Source organism: Mastigoproctus giganteus, chromosome 10, assembly GCF_048544385.1.
Source record: "Mastigoproctus giganteus isolate SK-2022 chromosome 10, ASM4854438v1, whole genome shotgun sequence".
NCBI classification, from domain to species: domain Eukaryota; kingdom Metazoa; phylum Arthropoda; class Arachnida; order Uropygi; family Thelyphonidae; genus Mastigoproctus; species Mastigoproctus giganteus.
Window position 1 is genome coordinate 39,843,974 of NC_143584.1, and position 25,354 is coordinate 39,869,327.

The 25,354-nt window shown below is 37.5% G+C and overlaps 1 protein-coding gene across 1 annotated transcript in view; it reads left to right on the forward strand.

Annotated features, from left to right (window-relative positions):
• LOC150078993 (importin-13-like) overlaps nt 1–25,354 on the forward strand; it is a 250,429-nt gene that overhangs the window by 148,182 nt on the left and 76,893 nt on the right. Inside the window, exon 9 of the mRNA XM_090382915.1 lies at nt 19,128–19,208. Within this exon, the coding sequence (XP_090239041.1) occupies nt 19,128–19,208 (81 nt within the window). The remainder of the gene's footprint in view (nt 1–19,127; nt 19,209–25,354) is intronic.

Consider the following 25,354-nt stretch of genomic DNA (forward strand, 5'->3'; position numbering starts at 1 on the left):
TAATAAATATGTGAGAGAGTGTATTGTGCTGTTATTCAGTCTGCCCATAAAAAAATAATGTATATAAAAAAATGTAATTGTGTAAATGTAAGTATGACAGGTGTGCAATTGGACTGAGTGCATGTAGAGTCTGGTTTGTTGTTCTAACAGCCCCTCCCCTACAATTAGACTGCGTTGGGTGCAAACTACCAGTAAATCCCTTCCCTGCCCTGCTGATGTCATGTCCCTTCTTCTGAGACATGGCTTGAGATTTGCTGATACTGGCAGCTTTAGCTGGTCTGGCCAGCTTTACTAACAGAAAAGCACTGCATCTCCACAGTGTGATCTCCAGCCCCCCCCCCCACATAGGGCATCCTAGTCCTATGACTTCCCTATGATCTGCCTCCCTTTCCCACCTCCCATCCCAACATTTTTGCCCGGTGGACTCTACCACCCCAAACCTTTTCTGTTGTAAACAGTCTCCTTTGGAGGATGGGTTCCTTCCATAGGGGTGCCACTCTATCCCTTTAATTTCCAGGTGGAAAGACTTTCTATCATCCATCTTCTTTGTCTTCATCTGTTCCCTCACTCCACTTTCCAGAGTGTCCTCCCCCCCCCCCGCCCCAGGCCTCTCCCTGGCAAGCTCAGCTGTCCAGGTTTTGCTCCCACCAGAGACCTTTCCATTCCCCTACTACACCCAGCCTGCCACCCTGGGGCGGTGTGGAGTCCCACTAGAGGCTCTGCAGCTAAATGGCCAGATGAACAACAGGCCAACACTACACTATACAGACCAATTCTAAACCTCATGCTATCTCTGATCTTTATAGCACCTATCTTATTTAGGCTGTCCTATTCAGAGTACTGTATTGAGAGGGATGAATGTGTTGCAGTACAAACTGTGACACAGTATTAGGGCTTGCATAAAACCGATTTTCTCATTAGGGAAAATAATTAAAAACTTATAACACAGGTATTTATTTTATCTTGGGTAGATTTTACAAATCGTAATCAAATCTTTTAAACAAAATCTATCACCTCTTATAGTAAAAAAAATTAAAAAATTAAAATGCTCCAAAAAAGTAACCAGCTTGAGATTATACAAAATTACAAATTGTATTCAAATCCTTTGAATAAAAACTATCTTTTCGTATAGTAAACAAAAAAATAATAAGCCCTATAATAATAAATAAATAAAAATGTTTGAAAAAAAAACAGTTTGGGGATATTACTTTACTGTTTATTGCCCAGTTTTTTTCTGAAAATGATCCTTTAAAAAACATAGTATATTAAGCATTTTTCCTGATAGACTTGACCTTATTTTTGTATTAGAGACCAGTGATCGAAAACACTCTCTCATATTGGACACTTGTTGGTTTAATGGTCAGCAGTGCTCTATAAACTTTCTCGAAGTTTTCGCTTCTACTGCTAGTTGCCTCCAAAATTTTAAATTCTTTGCTGATTTCCAATTCCCTCGGATATTTTGAAGGCTCTTCAGTTAATCTCTTTATTACACTTTCATACTCTCGCATGAGTGTATCTCCAACATCGGAAGTAGACGAGTCTTTGTTTTCTTCTAAAAGAACAGTTCATTTATTTTCAGTTTCTTCATTCAATGCCAAGACTTCTTCGGAATGTTTTGCAAATCCCCCCCTCCCCCGTTCGTTTATAGAGTTCGTTTAGGATATAAGAAACATTCACAAAGAGTAACCCAATAATCTCTGATAAATCTCTTCAGCATGCTTTTTCAAAACTTGCTTACTTGGAAAATCAAAAGTTCTTGAACCTGAATCTTCTTTCCTAAACTTTTTGGGGTTGTGTAGATAGCTCAGCAAAGCCACAGTTTGGCAATTTCGTCTTGCATTGTAACGCTGCAAAAGGCTTTGGTGAAACTTTAAAGCAAATGGGTTTTCTGCTGTATCAAGCTTAGAAAGCAGAAATTCTGTTGAAGACTCTGCTTTAAGTAAGTCTGTATCTTCTGAGGTTATAGCCTTCAGAATCATTTCAACTGGTCGCAAAGTTTCACATAGCAATTCAAGGTTTTCCAGTCATCGTCAGACACAGCTTCAGTTGATAGTACTGTTCATAGAGCATTTGGCATGCAATTTTTCAATTTCAAAAATCTCTCAATCATATAGAATGTGCTATCCCATCTAGTCTTGCAATGTAATATAAGTTTGTATTCTTTCCCATTAAATTTTGCTTTAACAAAATTTTGTAATGTGTCATTTTTGGTAAGTCATTTTTGAAAAAACTTGCAAATTTTTCTGACTTTGTTAATAGTTTGTGCAATATTGGCCATTGGATTGAAGAAATAAATGAGCTCATCGGTAAAGTCGGTTTGATAAAGCATGCGTTGCTGTCTTTCTTCAACTTCATCATCACTACTTTCTTCATTATTTTCATTGTCTTTGGGAGACTCAGAGACTGTGGCACCATAATTGATTACTTTTTTCATAAAGTACATCTATAACTGACAGATGTATACAATGGGCTATACATTGTTGATGATTAGGCATAATTTGCTTGCCAAACTTAATCATCATTGCTGCTCCATCGGTGGTGCAGGCAAAAATATCCTCATCCAAGTTCAAATCAAATTCCTTCAAGTGTCCATTCACAATTTGCCCAGTTCTTCTGCTGTGAAGTGAACCATTAATTTCAATAAGTCCTAACGACCAATGATTGTCTTTTGAATGCACATTTATATTCATATACCTTTTATTTTGCATAGACATATATTTTGTCTAGAGTCAATGAATACCATGCACCCAAAACCAATGAATTTTTGAAATGCTGAATGAGTTCTTCTTTCTTAGTTTTTTAATAATTCAGAACCATATTTTTAATTCCATTCACTGAGGCTGGTGGTAATTTATCGTATTTATTTCTCTGAAGGTGACGGCTTGATTGTATAAACTCACTCTTGGCAATTGAATTAAAAGAAAATCCATCTAAAGCAGCTAATTTTGAAATCTCTTCTTCCATAGATTTTTTTAACGATAAAGTTTTCTAATGTTCTTACCATTTTTACGGAAGGTTCACTGTTATCTTGTTTAATGTCAATCTGATGCATTTTCTTTAAATGCAACATCAAAGATGATGTAGATCCTCCAGACGACTTCATTATCTTCTGACATTCCGAACATTGTGCTTCACCTTTGCTTTTTCAAGCAAAATAATTCCATACATTTGATTTCATCTTAGACATATTAAGAGTAATAAATATTAATTAGTAGGAATTTATATCACCGACAATTTTAAATAAAAATATTGAAGATAACAAAGGCGCAATACTATGCGTCACTCCCGCAAGCACTGAATGAAGAGTCTAAACAAGGCAAGTTTAAAAATTTTCTCGAAAGAAATTTTTTATTTACTCGCATTTTTTTTTTCCCCAATTAAATCTATTGTATTTTCAAAATTACATAAAAGCTAAATTTGGTGAAGCTGCTTTCTTGGAGAACATTTGGTCGCAAATTTAATAGGAATAAAGAAGCAAAAAACACTTTATGATTGAATTTGATGCAATATTCAGCAAATCTGTTTCTAGTGGGTAACCATCAATAAGGTGCGTTCCATAACTTGCCTGGCAAACAAGATAGATGGAACAGAGAAATGTTGAGCATTTTCTTTTACGCTATCGCTCCGATCACTCAGTCGTAAATGAGTACACCTGCATCGTGCCATGATACAGGTGGGAAGATAAGAGGTACCCCTCCTAGATTTAGACCACTTGCCCATGAGATTCGTACCTTAAAATAAAATAAAAAACATGTTTAAAACATAAAGCAGTTGAACGATCCAGACAAACGAACAAACAAAAGAAAATGTGCGTAACAAAGAACTATATTCAAGGGCTAACTAAGAAAATATTCAAATCCGCTTTTAGAAGCTCGGTTTCGGTTTTAACAACTCAATATGAAAACCGATTTAACCAGTTTTATAAAACCAGTTTGCAAGCCCTACACAGTATATAAGCATGGAGTTGGGACCCCCCCCCCCCCCAGTGCTGCTTGGCAATCAACACTGTACAGTAAATGTCTTTTTATTTCATTGACAACAAGCTCCTCTTCAGTGCACATTTCAACTTTCTTAGCTTCCAACATTAGGAAATATTGTGCTATGCTCAAGCATATTACTTATTCTGACTGGGGTTTCTTCAGCAAAACCTTGAAGTTATATAAGGCTGTCTTTCTCCCCATGATTTGTTATGTTGTTGGTGCCAAGTGCTTCAAGGCCACAGTTCCCAAGAACTCCAGAAGACTCCAGTCTATGCAGAAGACCATGCTGCTCATATTATCCCGGGCTTGCTGCACCATCAGCACCCAGGCCTACAGGTCTTGGCAGGAGGCCTTCCCCTCAGTCTTGAGGTCATCCACTACTTGCTTTCTCTACTGGTGCAAAGGAATTTCTATCAATGTGACTAATAGTATTTCATTGGAGAGGAAAACACCAACTCCCACGTCCTCCAAATTTGGCAATGACACTACAAAAGGTGCAGCTACCAGAAGATTCTTATTGCAAATTACTAACTTATCCCAAACTCATCCCTAGTTCATGCCAGGTCTATACGTATAGTTGCCAGATTTCTATGACTGGATTAAAGGACACTCAAAAATAATTAATGCTACCATGTCCAACTCTCACTCCACCCCAAAAAAATGAAAATTTAATGATTTTTTAGTTATTTGGTTTTTAGGAGCATTAACAACTAAGGCCATATTGATCCGATGATATGTGATAGTCATTCCCTGACCTTTCTGCTTCCTCCGTATTTGCTGGTCATGGGCTTGAACCCTGGTCTAATCAAGAAGCATGTGCTACGTACTGCTGCTCCTGCCCACCTGGCTATGGAGGCGCCTGATTTTTTAGTTAATAATTAAACATTTTGTTTATATTTTCTTAGATTTTGGTTTAAAAATTATAGTTTTCATATTGATTATAAATATTTGCAAATTTTGGTTTAATTTAGAATTTAAAATATTTAGTGGTAAACCGTGGCTTTCTATGGGGAAGAATACGAATTCATATATAAGGATAATGAATGTGATATATAAACGTTATAAAAAGCATAAATTGATCCAGATATTTTAATGCTAGTGTAGTAATTTTAGGTAGGTCAAAAAAAGCAAAAAAAAAAAAAAAAACACAACATACTGCTTTAATATCTAGAAATCATTCACATTGAACGTATTTTGTACTACTTCGAGCAGCCTTAAAACTTTGGCATCATTTTTAATTTTCTCAAAAAAATCTCTAAGATTATCTTTAAAATCGAAGTAGATCTAAGTATACGGTTGAAGTGAGTGGTCCTTTAGGCACCTCAGATCACAATTTGGTGATTCTCTTCTCCAGTGGAGTCTTTATCTCATGGCAATTCCCAACCTCGTGTTGTTTGGCATTATAAGAATGCAAAATGGGATGACCTGCGAGATTTGTTTTCTTCTTTTACTTGGTCGGACTACTGTTTCAAAACTTCTGATTTCAACGTTTGCTCAGATCGTGTCAGTGAAATTATCCTTGTAGGAATGGAATCCTTTATCCCACACTGCACTTTAAAATCTCGTCCTTTATCTAAACATTAGTTTTCCAATAAATGTGCTAAGGCCATTCAGGAGAAGATGTTGCATATCGTAATTGGCTTGTTTCCAATTCTTCAGTTTCATTTTCTGCCTACACCAAAGCTCATAACAATTGTAAAGCAGGCATTAGCGTTAGTAGAGGCATATGATGCAAGAAAGCAAGCTTATGCAGCATCAACCAAAAAAAAAAAAAAAGAAAAAAAAAGCTCTCATTTCACCTCTCCATTCATTCCAAATACCTGTCCAACTCAGCCTTAAATTTATTTAGGCTATCAACTTCCACAGCAAGAAATGGAAGTCTGTTCTACCAAACAACTACCCGCTGGCTAAAGGCAAACTTTCGCACATCTATCCTAAAACCGTCTTTCCTCAATTTGAATTTATGCCCTCTCAGGTGATTATTCTGAGCAAGAGGAAGAATCCCATTAGTATTGAGCATGCTCAAACCATTCAAGGTTTTATACACCTCAGTCTGATCACCTCGCAGGTGCCTAGTCTCCAGACACTGTAATTTGCAAAACTTAAACCTTTCTTCGTAAGAACAACCCTTTGTTCAATTCACTAATCTTATCAGCTCTATGTAGGATGTAGATCCAACAGCTCTATATCCTTCTTAAAATGAGGCCTCCAGACTTGTATGGAGTACTCAAGGTGTGGCCTGACCATTGCCTTATACAAGGGGATAATCACCTCCTTAACCCTGCTAGAAAAATTCCTGTATATCATTGACAAGACATCATGAGCTACGATTGCAAACTGTCTGCACTGCTCAGAAAACTTCATATCTGCCTGCACAATTACCCCCAGGTCCTTTTCATTCTCTACCACCACAGAGTTGATACATTACTCTGGCGTTACTGCTTCCTATATGTAGTACTTTACATTTGTCAATGTTAAACTTCATTAGCCACCTCTCAGCACATCTGCTCAACTTTTCTGGATCCTGTTGAAGCAGCGTACTGCCATTAGTGTCCTTAACAACCCTACCAACCTTTGTATCGTCTGCAAACTTGGACATTAAGTTTGATATACCATCATCAATACAATTTATAAATACAGAAAACAACAATGGACCCAACACTGAACCCTAAGGGACTCCACATTAGTCCACAATGAGCAGTGTCCATTGATTACCACTCTGTCTTCTCCCATTCAACCATCCCTTTATCCATAGCAGCAATTTGCCTCCAGTGTCACACTACTCCAATTTGTTCAGCAGTCTTCCATGTGCAACAGTATCAAAAGCCTTTCTAAGATCCAAATATATAATATCAAAGTTATTCCCTGCATCCAGTTCTTTTGTGACTACATCATAGTTTCCAATCAAATTGGTCAGGCAAGACCTGCCCTTAACAAAACCATGATGTGTCTGATCTATAACTGAATTGTTGTCAAGATGATCCTGCAGTGCTTCTTTAACCAGTGCTTTCATTAATTTTCCTGGAACAGAAGTTAAACTAACAGGTCTATAATTACTTGCATTGCCCTTTGATCCTCCTTTGTGAATTGGGATCATATTTGCACATCTCCAGTCCATGGGTACCTCCCCTGAGTGTGGTGCCTCCATAGCCAGGTGGGCAGGAGCAACAGTGCATAGAACACGCTTCTTGATTAGACCAGGACTCGAGCCCATGACCACCAAATATGGAGGATGCGGAAATGTCAGGGAATGACCACCGCATATCCCCTGAACAATATGGCTTTAGTTGCTAATGCTCCTAAAACCAAACGACAAACCTCCCATGAGTCCAAAGAAGCTCTCATAATTAAGGCTAAGGGTTTGCTTACTTCCTTTGCTGCCTCCTTTAATATAACTCGAAAGATCCCATCCACTCTGGGTGACATTTTTATGTTCATCTTTCAACAATTTCTCCTCCACTTTCCTCTCAGTTATTACAAAATCATCTAGCTCACTGTTAGAGTTTAATTCACCCGTGGCATTCCCCTCCCTGAATAACTCCTCATGTGTGAATGTAGATACTAAAATACTCATTTAGTTTGTTGATGAACCTGAGCAGGGTCATCAACAGTTGAACCATCAATATCCAGTGGACTAATCTGATTCATCCCCTTTCTTCTAGAGTTTACAGAAGAAAGGGGATGAATCAGATAAAGAGCTCTTTATCTGATTCATCCCCTTCACCTAATTCATCATTAAGTCTTTGCTGTTTTTCTTTGCATTCTTTGCCAAAGATTTCTCATCTCCTTTTGCCTGCCTAACCTCCTTTGTGACTTGATTATAGACCAGCTTATATCTACCATAGGCTTCTGTGTCAGCTGATAATTTATATGTATCCCATGCATTTTTATTCTCTGCCACATGGCTCATTAGTTCATCTGATATCCATTTAGGCCTAAAACTTAAACAATATTTCTTAGTTGGTATGTAAAGCCTAGTAGCTTCTAAGATTAATTCTTTGAATGCTTCCCATTTTGAATTTGCTGTTGGTAACATCATCAATTGGTCCCACTGTACCGAACTTAAATTCTGTCTCAGACCACTGTAGTTTCCTTTCCGAAAGCAAAAACCTTTTCCTTTACACCTGCTGGTAGTTAACTCTTTGAGTAAATCCCACTTCAGCACACTGTGATCACTGCCACCTAGTGGTTCCTTTATCTGCAGATTCTTAACCATTAAGAATTATCAGCTTTGATAATCAGATCAAGAGTATTACTCCCTATAGTTGCCTTCTGAACATGCTGATATAGAAAACAATCATCGAATAAATCCACAAAAGTCTTGCTGGTGTGTGTGCGTGACCAACCCACAATTTCCATTCAATATCTGAGAAATTAAAATCCCCCATTAGAAGACTCTGATTTACTGGCCCACTCTATTTCCCTGTACAGTTTTTTTTTTATTATACTCATCAGAGTCATTAGGCCTATAACACACTCCTACTGTCAATTTTGATCTCCCAATGCTTATGTCACACCAAACTGACTCAACACTGCACTGTCCGGCAGTGTTGACTGGCTTCACTTCCTTGGATTATGTGTTTCTTAACTAATAGCATAACCTATCCTTCCTGTACTCTCCAAATTCCAGTTCTGCATTCCTTATATGTGTGACACCATGTCTGTAATATCCCAACAATATCTGCCTTTGATGTTTTGAGCAATACCTCAAATTCATGAAATTTATTTACCAAACTCCTAGCATTGGTGTACACGCAAGTATACGTGCACCTGTTCCTATTCTTAGCTACCCTAACACAATCCATGTGTTTACTTGTATCGCAGTGACTCCTAGCAGTCTCCGAAATACCCTGCATCTTGTTTTCCAGGCTGCTGCTCATTCCAATAGGAGCAGTGCAATAATCACTTTCACCTCTGGCAGTGGTTACTGTTAATCCATCAGTCCTTCTATCCCCCCAAGCTAGCAGTTTTCCGACCTTCTATTATTTCCTAACCTACCATTTAAGGTCAGGTTACGAAAAATAAAGAAACCTTTTCCTTTTTTTCGTAATCAAACCTAAATCAACAATATAGTAAAAACACTCATGAACTCCAATAATCTGCTTTTAATAATGAAAAAAAAAACAATGAAGAACATAAAAATGAACAGAACGAAACTTTTATTAATTTAGTTTTCATCAAAAAATCAACCGTTTTATTTTCCTTACAAATTTCTTCCATCTTTAAAAGATTCATTGCTGCTATTACCTGTTTGCCATTCATCACAAAACTATTATGCACTGTTCTTTACTCAAATACACAATGCCAACCAGTGACTACACAGTAGCTTGTTGTCTCTTGCGCCCACCACCAATCATTTCATCGTTTGCCACGCCTATCTGTCAATCAATATATCCTTCTTGATTTCGGCTCCGGACCGATTACACCTACCGTCTGTTTACTAAGTGAGCAGCGCTAGAGTCCGGTGTCGAGAAACTAATTTTCCGCATAAGTTATCTGACATTTCTCATCATTCTCTTGTTGGCTTTCTTTACCTTAGCCAATCATTCATATCCAACTTTTGTTTTTCTATTAATGTTAAATATTCTGCTACTTCAACAAATGAGTCATAGTTAGGATAACCATTTTTAAAGCTTAATTTGCTTAGTTTCAAAAAACAGGTATTTTCATTAAAATTAAATTTCTTTCCTAAATATTTCAATGCAGCATTATAAAATGCTTTGAATTCATTTATTACTGTGCTTTTAACTACAGAGTCTGATTTCTGAAAATGCTGATGGACTTGATACCCAAAAAATTGTTGATCAAAATGATTCTTCAGTGAATTTTTTAGATCATTCATTATATAAAAAATATCACTGGCACACGTTTCATTCTTTTCAAGCTCTTTTATTGATTTCCAAATTATTTCGATCACATACATTGAGAAAAGAAAATATAATTCTATAATTATAGGAACCTCTGTTGAATTCTCATTAATTTGAAGTATTTTAAAAAGCTGTTTGGAACAGTCTTTTGGTTTGCTTATGAAATAAAGGCTCAAAGCCTTCCATGAAAGCAAAATTTGTTCTATACATGGTTGTAAAGAAAGTCATTTAGTTAGTACGTGCTTAAACTCTGTTTTGGCAAACTCATGAAATTCTTTAAGGCTATCCCTTCTTTTAACTGAAACAGAAAAATTATCATATATTTTCAAGACAATATTTTCTATATCAATATCTAAATTACCGAAAGTATATTTAGCTAAATTATGAGTAATGTGAGCATAGCAGTTTGCTGTAATTACGTCTTCATTTAATTTCTTAATATTTTGGAATAAGGATTTATTGCTCCCAAAATTACAATTTGCATTGTCTGCACTGAAACTATATACCCTTTGCCAATCCAATACTAAATTACTTTGAACTTTTTAAGCACTCAAACATTCCATCTGCACTTTCATCAGAATTTTCAAAATAATCAACTAAATAGTTTGTAGAACCATATTCTTTGTTGAAGTACTGAATTGACAAAGGAAACATTTTCATATTTATTCTATTAGAAGCATCAATCTCTAAACAAAAATAATGATGGATCATAATGTTTTAAACTATCGGAAACAATTTGCAATGCTTTTTTACCTAAAACATTACAAACAATGGCAGCAGATTTAGTTCTTTCACCTGATATTTTTGGTGCAATTTTTGAATCATTTTAAAGTTCAATTTCATGCTACAATCTACTGAGTTATAAGAATGGTGATGCTTAATTGAATGATAAATAAGAGTTATTAATATGAGTTATTGCATTTGAGGGGATTTTTAACATATCCCCTGTTAAAGCTTTGAAATGAAATTGTAATTTTTTGTTGGTATTGGGGGGCCCGCCCTGTGCATGGGGGGTCCAAAGTATATGCCTGTGTGGAAATCTGTCACTGCCATTACGAAGTACAGGCATTGAAAGATGAAAATAAAGGACAAATTGCGTCCTTTCTCATTTCAGTAAAGGACAAGGACAGTTTGGCTAAAATAAAGGATTGTCCTTTGAAATAAGGACGTCTGCCAACTATGTCTACACATCTCATTCCTTCTGACAACATGGTTGCTTAATATCCATTTTGCCAACTTCTATATTGTCGAAGACCTCTTGTATATATAGCAGGATGGAGGATTAGGACCACATCCTCTATTTCTACCATCCACTATGAAGACCTTAGAGCTAAGCTCATCACCACTGTCTGTGTTCTCCCTATCGGATTGCAGTGCCAATTCATCAGCAAACAAACAGGAATACTGTAATGCGCCATCTCACTTTGCCCATGATGCCTTCACCTGTTGCAGCCAGTATGACTAACTCTGTCATCCAGAAATAGGGTCCTTGGCTGTCTTCCCAGGTTGCTGCCTTTAGTTGCTCACCATAACTTTGCTGGCATTGGATACCACTGGACCTGGCTGACACCCATGGTGTTCATCCTGCTGGATATCATTTTCAGTTAGGATTGACTGGTGATCACTAGTGCTCACCCAGCACAGGATGCCTTATGGCTATCACTCGAGACCTGTTTGCCCATGTCTTATTCTTTGGGTATCTTTTGCCCCTTGCTTCCCCTATTCATGCTTCAGCTTGCCTTGGATACCTCTTAGGGCGCAATGGAAAGCTTAGTCGACTGTAGCAGAGCCTGTCAGAATACCATTGCCTCTCCTTTATTCATGCTTCACTTGTCTTGGATACCTCTTAGGATGCAATGGAAAGCTTAGGAGACTGTAGCAGGGCCTTCCAGAGTACCATTGCCTCTCCTCTACTGCCTGGCTTAACTGCACTTGGCAAATGGAAGGAAAAATAGGGGCTCCATGGCTAAATGCCCAGAGGAACAACATGATCCCTATACCACACTTTATGCACATTCTGGCCTCTGCAGAGTTCTGTGTGCTTCACAGAGAAACAAATGAAAAGTTATGAGTAACCACCGGTGCCGCGTGGCAAACAACACTATCCTTTTATTTGGGTTCTTTAGTCGATGGAGGGGGATCCTGCCACATATACAAGGGGTCTTCGACAATAGAGGTTGGCAAAATGGATATTAAGCAACCATGTCGTCAGAAGGAATGAGATGTGTAGACAGGGTTGCTAGATGAATATATGATCTTTTCCTTTTTTGACCATATTAGTTTTTTTTTTTAATCAAAGAGGCCCACCCTAAATTTTTGTTCAGAAAAATTAGAGAGCTCTTATTTGTTATATTTGTCAAGAAAATTCATATTGTGTTATTTTAATTGCCTGTGCTTTTGAGCTACCTTGTGCAAATAACATCAGAAGTGTGGGTTGCCTATATAGATGCATCTTGTGAATAAAATCATAGGGAACTGATTTTATTCACACAGTGAACTCCTGGATTTTATAATGAATGTAGAAATGGGTAGTAAAATTTTCAAATTATTTCAGTATCTCCATTGAAATATGAGCAAAAGTAAAAGTACGTGTGGACAAGAAGTTAATGCCAACAGCTTTGATTAGGCTTCAGAAAAGCTTGACTGTCTTTTGAACAAGGAGTTCCTTTTAGCATTAGCATTAGTAGAGGCATTTGATGCAAGAAAGCAAGCTTATGCAGCATCAGCCAAAAAAAAAAAAAAAAAAAAAAACCACTTCCACTTCACCCCTCTGTTCTTTAAAATACCTGTCCAGCTGAGCCTTAAACTTATTTAGGCTATCAACCTCCACCACAAGGGATGGAAGTCTGTTCCACCAACCTACCACCCGCTGGCTAAAGGCAAATTTCCGCACATCTATCCTACATCTGTCTTTCCTCAATTTGAATTTATGCCCTCTCAGGTGATTTTTCTGAGCTAGAGGAAGAATCCCATCAGCATTGAGCATGCTTAAACCATTCAAGGCTTTATACACCTCTATCAGATCACCTCGCTGGTGCCTAGTCTCCAGACACTGTAATTTGCAACACTTAAGCCTTTCTTCGTAAGAGCACCCCTTTGTTCCATTCACTAATCTTGCTGCCCTTCTCTGTACTCATTCCAGCAGCTCTACATCCTTCTTGAAATGAGGCCTCCAGACCTGTATACAGTACTCTAGGTGTGGCCTGACCATCGCCTTATACAATGGAATAATCACCTTATCCCTGCTGGAAAAATTCCTGTATCATTGACAATACTCCATGAGCTACTCTTGCAGCCCGTCTGCACTGCTCAGAGAACTTCATATCTGCCTGCACAAAAACCCCCAAGTCCCTTTCATTCTCTACCACTGTCAGTGTTGTACCACAGAGTTGATACGTTGCTCTGGGGTTGCTGTTTCCCATGTGTAGTACTTTACATTTGTCAATGTTAAACTTCATTTGCCACCTCTCAGCCCATCTGCTCAATCTTTCCAGATCCTGTTGCAGCAGCATAGTGTCAGTAGTGTCCTTGACAACCCTGCCAACCTTTGTATCGTCTGCAAACTTGGACATTAAGCCCGATATACCATCATCAATATCATTTATAAATACAGAAAACAATAATGGACCCAACACTGAGCCCTGAGGGACTCCACTAATAACATCAGTCCACGATGAGCAGTGTCCACTGATTACCACTCTGTCTTCTCCCCCTCAACCACTCCTTTATCCATAGCAGCAATTTGCCTCCAATGTCACACTGCTCCAATTTGTGTAGCAGTCTTCCATGTGCAACAGTATCAAAAGCCTTTCTAAGATCCAAGTATATAATATCAAAGTTATTCCCTGCATCCAGTTCTTTTGTGACTGCATCATAGTATCCAATCAAGTTGGTCAGGCAAGACTTCCCCTTAACAAAACCATGCTGTGTCTGAGCTATAACTGAAGTCTTGTCTAAATGATCCTGCAGTGCTTCTTTAACCAGTGCCTCCATTAATTTTCCTGGAACAGAAGTTAAGCTCACAGGTCTATAATTACTTGTGTCAGCCTTTGATCCTCCTTTGTGAATTGGGGTCACATTTGCACATTTCCAGTCTATGGGTACCTCCCCTGAGTCCAAGGAAGCTCTCATAATTATGGCTAAGGTTTGCTTACTTCCTTTGCTGCCTCCTTTAATATAACTGGATAGATCCCATCCACCCCGGGTGCCTTTCTTGTGTTTATCTTCAACAGTTTCTCCTCCACTTTACTCCCAGTTATTTCAAGATTCTGTAGCTTACTGCTAGAGTTGAATACACCTCTGGCATTCTCCTCGCTGAATAACTCCTCATGTGTGAATGTCGATGCAAAATATTCATTTAGTTTGTTAGCTACCTGAGCAGGATCATCAACACTTGACCCATCAATATCAAGTGGACCAATCTGATTCATCTCCTTCCTTCTAGAGTTTACGTAAGTAAAGAACTCTTTGCTGTTTTTCTTTGCATCCCTTGCCAAGGATTTCTCGTAATCTGCCTTCGCCTGCCTAACCTCCTTTGTAACTTGGTTGCATATCAACTTGTATCTATCATAGGCTTCTGTGTCATGTGTTAATTTGTATGTATCCCATGCATTTTTCTTCTCTGCCATATGCCTCATTAGTTCATCTGACATCCATTTTGGCCTAAACCTTGAACAATATTTCTTAGTTGGTATGTAAAGCCTAGTAGCTTCCAAGATAAGTTCTTTGAATGCTTCCCATTTTGAATTTGCTGTTGGTAACATCATCAGTTGGTCCCACTGTATAGAATTTAAATACTGTCTCAGTCCATCGTAGTCGCCTTTACGGAAGCAATAACCCTTCCCTTTACCCCTAATGGTAGTTACCTCTTTGAGTAAATCCCACTTCAGCACACTGTGATCACTGCCACCTAGTGGTTCATTTATCTGCAGATTCTTAATGCATGAAGAATCACTGGTAATAATCAAATCAAGAGTATTACTCCCTCTAGTTGCCTCCCGAACATGCTGATGTAGAAAACAATCATCCAATAAATCCACAAAAGCCCTGCTAGTGTGTGAGTAACCAGCCCCCAAATTCCAGTCAATATCTGGGAAATTAAAATCTCCCATTATAAGACACTCTGATTTACTGGCCCACTCTATTTCCCTGTACAGTTCCTTATTATACTCATCAAAGTCATTAGGCCTATAGCACACTCCTACTCTCAATTTTGATCTCCCAATGTTTATGTCACACCAAACTGACTCCACACTGCACTGTCCAGCGATGTCGACTGGCTTCACTTCCTTGGTTTTTATGTGTTTCTTAACTAATAGCATAACACCTCCCCCCCTTCCTATCCTGTCTATCCTTTCTGTAGACGTTGTACTCCCCAAATTGCAGTTCCGCATCCCTTATATCTGTGTGACACCACGTCTCTGATATCCCAACTTTTGATGGAAGACCACAGGAGGCATTGAATGGAGTGCATTGGGAATGGTGGGAGATGTTTTACCAAGATCATAAATACATGAGTTGGAATAAAAATGGGATGCTAGCAGGTCAGCTTTATCCTTGGCTGAAGTGACAACACAACCATTTGGTTTTGAAAAAGGTGGGAGCAGAGATCGGCAAAAGTTACGGCCCATAGCTTCGGCAAGAAACCAGAATGCTCGGCTCCCATTAGAGCAAGAAGCAAGTTTTCTACTGTTAGCCTGTTCAAAATGTAGTTTGGAATGATTAATAACTGCTTTACAATTGTTGAGCTTTGGTGTAGGCAGAAAATGAAACTGATGAATTGGAAACAAGCCAATTACGATATGCAACATTCTTCTTTTGATAGTCTTAGCACATTTATTGGAAAACCAAGGTTTAGATAAGGTACGAGATTTTAAAGTGGAGTGCGGAATAAAGGATTTCATTTCTACAAGAATAATTTCACTGACACGATCTGAGCAAACATTGACATCAGAAATTTTGGAACAGCAATCCGACCAAGGAAAAGAAATCTCGCAGGTCATCCCATTTTGCATTCTTGTAGTGCCAAACAACACGAGGTTGGGAATAGCCGTGAGATAAAGGCTCCATTGGAGAAGAGACAATCACCAAGTTGTGATCTGAAGTGCCTAAAGGACCTCTCACTTCGACCGTGTACTTAGAGGGAGTTGTTTGTGAGAAAAATATCAAGCTTGTTGGCTGTATGGTTAGTTTTGTCCTGTATTCTGGTAGATAAATGAACAATCTGTGCTAGGTCATTAGTAATTGCAAAAGCCTCAGCATCTCAACCAACTGGGTTGGTTTGACTAGAAAATGGAAGCCAGCTGGAGTTTTGAACATTAAAATCACCAAGGAAAATTACCTCACTGTTAGAAAAATTGGACTGGAGAAAGTCAAGTTGCAAAGAGAGGAAATCAGAGCTCCAAGTAATTAGTGGAGTTGGGGGAACAGTAGAGACAACAGATGAATTTGACACAATGAGGTAGAGAGATTTTAAGCCAGAGAAGATCGAAAAGAGGAGATTCCAAATTACCAAGTCTATGACGGACATATGCACAAGTACTACCTTTGAGGCAAAAGGAATCGTACCGCGAATAATTTGGGCAAGTGAGATGAGCGGTAGTTGAATCAACTGAGATTCTTTCAGAAAAAGTACACGGGGTTTGGCAGACTGAAAGTGGAAATGGATGTCGTTAAGATTATATTTGAGACCACGTATATTTGTGAAATGAACTAGGAAGTGTTTGGGAGGTTTAGATCTTTTTGCAGATAATCTAACTCTATTAGTTTGACAATACACATATGGTGTATTCAATAGTAAGAAAAGGTGGGAAGGAGATGTGCTGTATGAAGTAATGAAATTTTTGGATATGGCATACACATGGTAAAAATATACCCAGGTTCTTTACATAATCTTGCCTCGACAATCCCCCCCCCCACACACATACAAACTACTCGGACTCCCTCCAGTCACTATCTGGCAGTGTAGAGGTAGCTTGCAGCTTGGAGATATGCGTCCACATATCCCCAGAAACAATTGAGCACATCACCATGGGATGCAGGGTGAGCACCCAGACAGTACACTCATAGACACACAATCTGGTCACCAGGATGATAATATATCTGTGTGACAGATATATACAGATATATTATGTCTCGTCTGCAGAACAGGCGAGACATAACTGTCATCAACAAGAAGGAAGGGGCTACCTACCTGAACGATATAGTGATGCCGAATACCAGCAGCTTCCTAAAAACCTACAAGGAAAAGATCGGGAATGATCTTTTCCTTGTAGGTTTTCAGAAATGTGTCATATGGAACAGGTAATGACCATTCCAATCACCATGTCAACCAGTGGCATGGTGCCAATGCTTCCTCCACAAGAACCTAGCAGCAATAGTTCTCCCAGAGAACACTTACATAGAACTCCAGAAAGTCATGATCTTGAACACCTGTAGGATAGTAACAGAGTTCCTTGACCAATGGTAATAATAATAGTAACCAGACACAACCAACCACCTCATGCACTTAGTACCGATACCCATCATGGAGTGGAGAGAAAAAAAATCCCATAAAAGAGAAAAACTTTGTAATAATAATAATAAAAGATGAAGAAAAAGAATATGCTGTTAGTCTACTTGGCCTTTACATAAGTTACTGTTATCAAAAAGCATTTGTTTGTGATTTCTCTATAGATGACTAAATAGCTTAGAATCCTGTTGATTACCCAACTTCTTCACTAAGTATTAACTGTGTTCAGAGATGGCTCACTTTTTTTCCTCAAATTTGAATTTGTGTTATAATCAAATGAATTGTGTCGAGAGAAGCTAGTATTAACTTTGATTCAAGTGAAGAGCAGTAACTAGTGAATTATTTTGATGAATTTTTTTTCCTGCCATATTTGTATGAACAGTCAACCTGTGATTCACCTGTGACTAACAATTCACCTGTGATATTAAAATTCAAAATCTTTTTATATGAAAATTAAAGGTAATGAAATATTTACTCCATTTCCTTTTTTAATGTTGCATTTATAGTTATTCAAATTAATGTTTATAGTATAAACACAATGGTATATTACCTTCTCTCTCTCTCTCTCTCTCTCTCTCTCTCTCTCTGTGGAATGAGATTTCAATTATATATTTAACATAATTTCATCTTCTATACGAATGATTGAACTCAATGTGTTTAAGAGAACAGCTAGCAGCGTGAGCTAGCTGTTCATAACTAATTATGCATCACACCCATGCCATAAGCCAGTAAAACTTAACTGGCTTATGGCGTGGGTGTGATGCATAATGATATATAAAACATATATGTGATACAATGTTATATAGTTATATATATAACATTGGAGATGAGACTGAGTAACTGTTTAAATATAACTCACCAAGACTGATGGGTTGGGTTGGGTTGGTTTTTAGGAGCATTAGCAACTAAGGCCATTTTGCTCCGGGATATGCGGTGGTCATTCCTTGACCTTTCTGCATCCTCCGTATTGGGTGGTGACGGGCTCGAACCCCGGTCTAATCAAGAAGCGTGTGCTGCGCACTGCCGCTCCTTCCCACCTGGCTACGGAGGCGCCACCACCAAGACTGAGCTAATGGACTTGCTTTCAGCTGTTGATATTGAAGTATATGACTTTAAAATAAAGTATTTATCTTTTCAGAAGCATTTTAGATGTATAACTTTATATTAATTAATAAATAAATAATGAGTTGCTGAAGTGAAAAATCGAAACAACACAAATTTTTGGCGCGCACACAAAATTTAATCTCCTTAATTCTTTACTGGCATTGACATGGCAAATTACAGGAGTAGAAAGGTATACTGTATATACCTGTATACTGAAAGGTATACAGTGGAAGATCATTTGGTACTTTGAAATAAGGATGAATTAACAATTGATGAATTACAAGGATTGTATCATTCTAATGGAAATTAGTTTAATAAGATCACTCTATTACAGTTCTGCTAGACTTCATATTGAAGCTTCTTTAGCTTTTTAGTTATTTGATTATATTATTTTTAGCATGAAAATTAATTATCAGAATAATAAATTAACATGTAAAATCTCTCTCTCTCTCTCTCTCTCTCTCTCCCCCCCCCCAAAAGTCATACTTCTGTTTGAAAGTAAAACTGAATGCTTATATAGTATTTGAGGTTTTATGATAATATTTCAGTGTAAATATTATCATAATATTGTCTTTCTTTTTTTCCATTTAATATTAAGTTTCTTTCAAGGAATAAAATAAGGCTTGATTAAAAAAAATATTAAATGTCCAGTGTTATATTTTTCAGAAATGCAGCAGTACTCCTGGTCAGTATCCCGTTGATGAAATATGCAGTGAACGGGCTTTTGGTTTTTGGTACACTCTCCAGGTGATCCCCCCGCCTTTGTTTCTTCAGTTTATATTTGTTATTTAGTTAAATATGACAATTCTTACTTTATTATTTATTACATTTACACAGTTTTGATATTCACTATATGGGATAACAGCATGTGTGGGGAAAAAATTATCCTTTTTATCTTTAACCTATTTCTAATGTTGAGAGTTATAATGAGAAAAGGAAATCCCATGGCAGCTTATGGGGTTTTGTCGGTGATATACAGGAGCTTTCTAGCATGGATAAGGAGATGATTATCCCTTTGCACAAGGCTATGTTTAGGCCTTGTCTTGAGTACTGCATACAAGTTTGGGTGCTTCATTTTTGTAAGAATGTAGATTTGCTGGAATGGGTGCAGAGTATGGCAATGAGATTGGTCAAAGGAACAAAAAAAAAAAAAAAAAAAAAAAAAAAAGGTTCTTACTAAGGAAGGCTGCAAATTTCATCATCTGAATAGTAGGCACCTACAGGTTGATCTGATTTGAGGTGTCTTCAGCCAGTGGATGGTTGATTGTTGGAACAACCTTCCTTCTCTTGTGGAAGTGGATGGTTTGAATAAATTCGAGGAAGAGTTTGACAGATTATTGAAGGATGGACAGGTGATGTAGGAAGGTTTTTTTTTTTAAACTGTTGCATCATTTGTCCCTACTAATACTGATATGTACGTAGAAAGATGTATGTGAACGAAAAGAAATATTAAAATCAAGCAGTTAAAGAATACTTTAATTTTACTGTCCACTATTGTTTCAAGGAAGTTATCAATAAAAATGAAACTGTCATGTTTCTGGAAATCTGCAAACAATTAACAATTTGTAGAAAATATTAAAATCAAGAATTATAAATGGATTAATACTCTACTGTAATGGTCAGATTGGTAGGAATACAGTACTTTCTTTTGAGGAGTAATGACACCAAAAACTATGAACTGAATGAAGCAATAACAGTAACTGGACAAGCAATGTGTTGGAGTTCAAGAACAAAGCAGAATGTTACGTAATCACTTCCACTGATCATGCTTAAACTGCAAGACAGCAAAAAAAAAAAGTGATAACATAAACAAGTACTGTTTATAATAAGCATAATTTTTTCTTGTATTAATATACATTTGATCAATGATAACATTATCCATGATCACAATAAGCAGCAAGCAATGTATATTTAAATATACAAAACAAAATAGGTGCCTCTATAGCCAGGTGGGCAGGAGCGGCAGTACGTAGCACACGCTTCTTGATTAGACCGGGGTTCGAGCCCAGAAAGGTCAGGGAATGACCACCGCATATCCTCGGAGCAATATGGCCTTAGTTGCTAATGCTCTTAAAAAACCAAATAACAACAACAAAACAAAATTAAACATACAAAGGCAACTGAAAAATGTAATGTTATTACTTTTCAGTTGCCTTTGTTTTTAAACTCAGTGCTAGGTGTTGCATCAAGTTACAACTAGGTGATCCATGTAGCTAATAGTTAGTACATGCACAGTAGCATTTCTTTGTGGTTGTTAGTTTAAAATCAATGTTTTAAATGGTAGCATTTTTAAGCATTTAAAAAAAAAGAAAAAAAAGAACCTAATGGAAGTTTCAACTTTTCTCCAAATTCACATACAAAAAGATAAATTTTTAAATGTTTTTTTGATTGAAGATGAATCATGGATTTATCAGTGTGATCCATTAAAACAAGAGACACCAAAGAATTTCACCATAAAACATCTTCAAAAAAAAAAAAAAAAAAAAAGTCGAAAACGATGAATGTTTTTGAGATTCTGTCAGTATCCTGTTGCTTTTATCATTCTTCCAACTCCACTAAATTTATTTTAATTACTCAGAACTCTTCAATTTCCATTCTTTGAAATTCTACTTTATCCAGTCTAATGTTTCTAACAGCTAAGTAATTTCCCATGTTAATTTTTACATTCACAGCCTCATGTGGCACCAGTTGCAGGAACCCAGCTGGTCTAGGTTCCTGCAACTGGTGTCTCTTGTTTTAATGGCTCACATACCTTCACCACCAAAATCTTAATACTGAAGATTTTGCAGTTAGTAATGACCTTGCACACAGCTTGTTCATTTACCTACCAGAATACCTGACAATCCTACCTATACTGCTGATCCTTTCCACACCAACATCATGGGCAAACTTAAACATAAGCCTGATATATCTTCATCAGTATGATTAATAAATATAGAAAACAACAATGGGTCCAGCACTGACCCCCCCCCCCCCCGGAGAACTTCACTAATAACATTAGTCCATGAAGAAGAATCAATGTTTGTGGTCCTCTAAGCACCACCAAACACAATCTGATGATAGTCTTTTTTCCAGTGGAGCATATCACAAGGTTATTCTTATCCTTGTGTTGTCTGATGTTGGATGGTTGAGTTGTTATTAATTGACCCTACTCTTCATGGACTAATGTTATTAGTGAAATTCTCCAGGGGTTCAGTGCTGGACCCATTGTTGTTTTCTATATTTATTAATCATACTGATGAAGGTATATCAGGCTTATTTTTAAGTTTGCAGATGATACCAAGGTTGTGGGATGGTTAATAAATACAGCAGGCCCCCGTTATAATGCGTTTTGCTTATATTATAACCCGCATCTGACTGTAACACTGTCACAGATCACTATAACACTCTTTTACAGATTGCATTTTTGGCATATTTAATGAAATCGTTTCATTTGATGGAGTCGATAACTTGAAAATGAATAGCAAAACAGAATTTAAAACGTTTCCCACGCAGACTCGAGAAACGTTTTCACGCTCAGTGAAATTTTCTCGCACGCTAATTTAATTGCAGTACAGTCACTTATTACGTAGTTCCAAGATCAACATTTTAAAAAATGATCAAGTATATTGCTTGTAATATTTGCGTTATATGCATTTATCCAAAGTCTAGTCATCAATCAGTACAGTATTAGACATTGTGCGTAATGGACAAGTTTACTTGAACTGTTTACTTAATGCAACCAACGCAGTTACATTTTATAAGAGTTAATAATGGCCGATAAGAATGAAAAAGCAACGTCTGAGCGCAGTACGAAGACTATAAATGTAAGAAAAAGACTGAATTTGAAAATTAAATTAGTGTTTTGAAGCAACGACAAGTGGATGTGTGCCATAATTTAGGACTTGCAAGTTTAACTGTAAGAACAATTATAAAAAAAAATAAATTAATTTTAGCAGTGGGAAAGATAGCAGTTCCACTGCAAGCAACTAGGGCTAGGCCGGCTATTAGGATTAAAATGGAAAAGACTAACTAATTTTATTGAAGATAATGCCCAGTGCAGAATTCAGTTAAGTTAAATATTATAAAAGAGAGAGAGAGAGAGAGAGAGATTAGCCAATATGATGATCTCAAGAAAACTCGCCTAAAAAAAAAATGTGGAACCATTTAAAACTGGTAAGGGCTGGTTGAATAGATTTAAAATCTAGGGAGAAGCCGTAAGTGCAGATCAAGGAGCCGAAACTTTCAAAAAAGAACTTGTTAAAATTATTGAAGAGGGGTATTGTGTGTTATACTTCTCAACAAGTTTATAACATAGATGAAGCAGGCCCCCGTTATAACGTGGTTTGCTTTACTTTAGCAGGACTTTTGTGTAAACGAATGCCTAAAAGAAGTTTCATATTGAAAGAAGCAAAAAACATGCCAGGTTTCAAAGCAGCGAAGGATCGGGTGACTTTATTGTTGGGTGGTAACGCTGCAGAGGATTTAAAATTAATACCCCTTTTAGTTTATTTAGAAGAGGGCCAAAGTTCAACCCAAAATCGACAAATTTTTCATGATTAAATTCATCAATTAAATTAAATCAATTTAGATCAATTCAATTCATGATTTTAATTGGAATTTTAAGTTTAATTTTGATATGTAAATAGTTATCACATAATTATATACTTATGTAATGCAGAATATTTTATATGTACAAATATTTGAATATTAAATATTTTGACCGACATTTGTGCATCTTTTCACTACCGTTTATTATTGATTAGGAAATATCTTATGACACTGACCGCAACTTACAAATACATGTTACCTTATGGGAATGCGGAGCTCGCTTGGCGCGGATTCACTTAATGCTCTGTTTTTCCGAACGAATTATCAACATTAAGCGGGGGTCACCTGTAAGCTATTTCAACAAGATTTAGAAAAATTGGGCAGAAATGCTGAAAAATGGCAGTGAAAGTTTAACATTGAAAAATGCAAGGTACTGCACGTGGCTAGCAGTAATCCTTACTACACTCAGGGTAGTGGAAAATGAAGAAGACTTGTAGTTAATTGTGTATTCAGATATGAAGTTCTCTGAGCAGTGCCAACAAGCTGCAAAGACAGCTCATGATGTTTTGTCAGTGATTATTATTATAACTTTTTCTCCTTTATGGGATTTTTTCTGCCCATGACAGGTACTAGTATTAAGTTCATGGGGTGGATGGTTGTGTCCTGTTATTATTACTGTTGTTATATGTGCTCAGTATCGCAGCTTTCTGGAGTTCCATGTAAGTGTGCTCTAGGATTCATATTGCTAGTAGGTTCTTACGGAGGCTCTGTGGCATAGTTAGCCGATGGTTGACAGTGATTGGGACAGTCATTACATGTTCCATATGCCACATTTCTTTGATTTCTTGTCCTAGGTCTGTGTACTTCCTGATCTTTTCCTCGTAAGTTTTCTGGAGGTTGCTTGTGTTTGGGCATAACTGCTTCAATCAGGTAGGTAGCCATTTCCTTCTTTGTCAATGTGGATTTTGTCGTTTCTCTTGTGCAGAATAGTGTTGTCCATTATTATGGCATGGTCCCAATATGGTTTGTGAGTAGGGGTCTCTAGTGCAGCCTGAGGTTTGTACTTGTAGTATGGTACACTTTGATCACCTGTTATTTTTGTGCTAACTTCTGATGTATTATCCTGATAATCTGGTTGTGTCTGGGAGTGTACTCCGTCTGGGGGGGGGCGATCGTTCTTTGGTGATGTGCTGAATTGTTTCTGCGGCCATGTGGCATTGTCAACATGCATTATCTGTCATTCCAGAGTCCTTGGTGATGTATTTCATTATAGTTCCATATGTTGATTACCTGGAATGAATTTGGCATGCCTGAATCCTTCCAGTCTTGGGGCAGAGCCCTCCCATTCTCATAAGCCATGCATTGGACACCATCTTATCTGTGTTGTATTGCTGGAGATTGTCGTAGTGTCTTCTTTGCTCATCTTTGTTTCTTCTGTCTATGTGAGTGGGATCTCCTTGTTAAGGTTGAGTTATGTGTCGTTTGTCTTTCTTAGGCTTGTAGATTGGTGGTGTGTTTTCCTGGAAGTCATCTTGCAGATTCTTATTTGCTTTCTATTGTTTAATGAGGTTCAATCCCCTCCCTCCCTCCTTTCTGGTCTATGGTCATTCCTCTATGGCCAAATTCAGATTGTGTTGGCAACTCTTGGTCAGCATTATCCCGGCAAGTCTCATAATCTCCTCCAGCTCAGTGTTGGTCCATTCTATGATCCCGAAGCAATATGTTAGTTTTGGAATTGTGTAGGTTTATGGCTCTGACCATATACACAACATTCAGCTTTAACTTTAGCAGGCTTCTCAGTCTCTGGTGGTATTTTTCAGTCAGGTGGGCCTTGATCTCCGTGTGTTCTAGCTGTTAAGCCTGCATCACTCCAATTTTTTGGAAAGCTCACCCTATGTCATGGCTTTAATATTTAGTTGGTAGTTTCAACTGACTTGATTTGCCTGATGCAGTCAGTCCATAGGTTTATTTTTCTTGGCCAGATTGCATCCTGATGTCAATCCCGAACTCTTCATTGATCTGTAGTAGTTGTAGGAGTTGATTCTCAGTTGCTGCATAAAGTTTGATGTCATCCGTATATATCAGGTAAGAGAGGATGTAGAGGTTCTTCCTACCTTCTTTTAGGGTATATGTGTACTTGCTGTTTTTGAGCATGATGGACAGTGGGTTGAGTTCTAGACAAAAAGTGGGCTCGGTATCTCCAGAAGATTTCTTTTCTGATGGGGGGATCGCTTTGATTATGATGTTCTCAACCTTGATGATGGTCCTCCATTTTCCATGGTTACTTCTAAGAAGTGTCATTGCTGACTTTGTAGACCTTCATTGTCTCTATTAGCCAGCTATGGGGCACTGAGTTGAAGGCC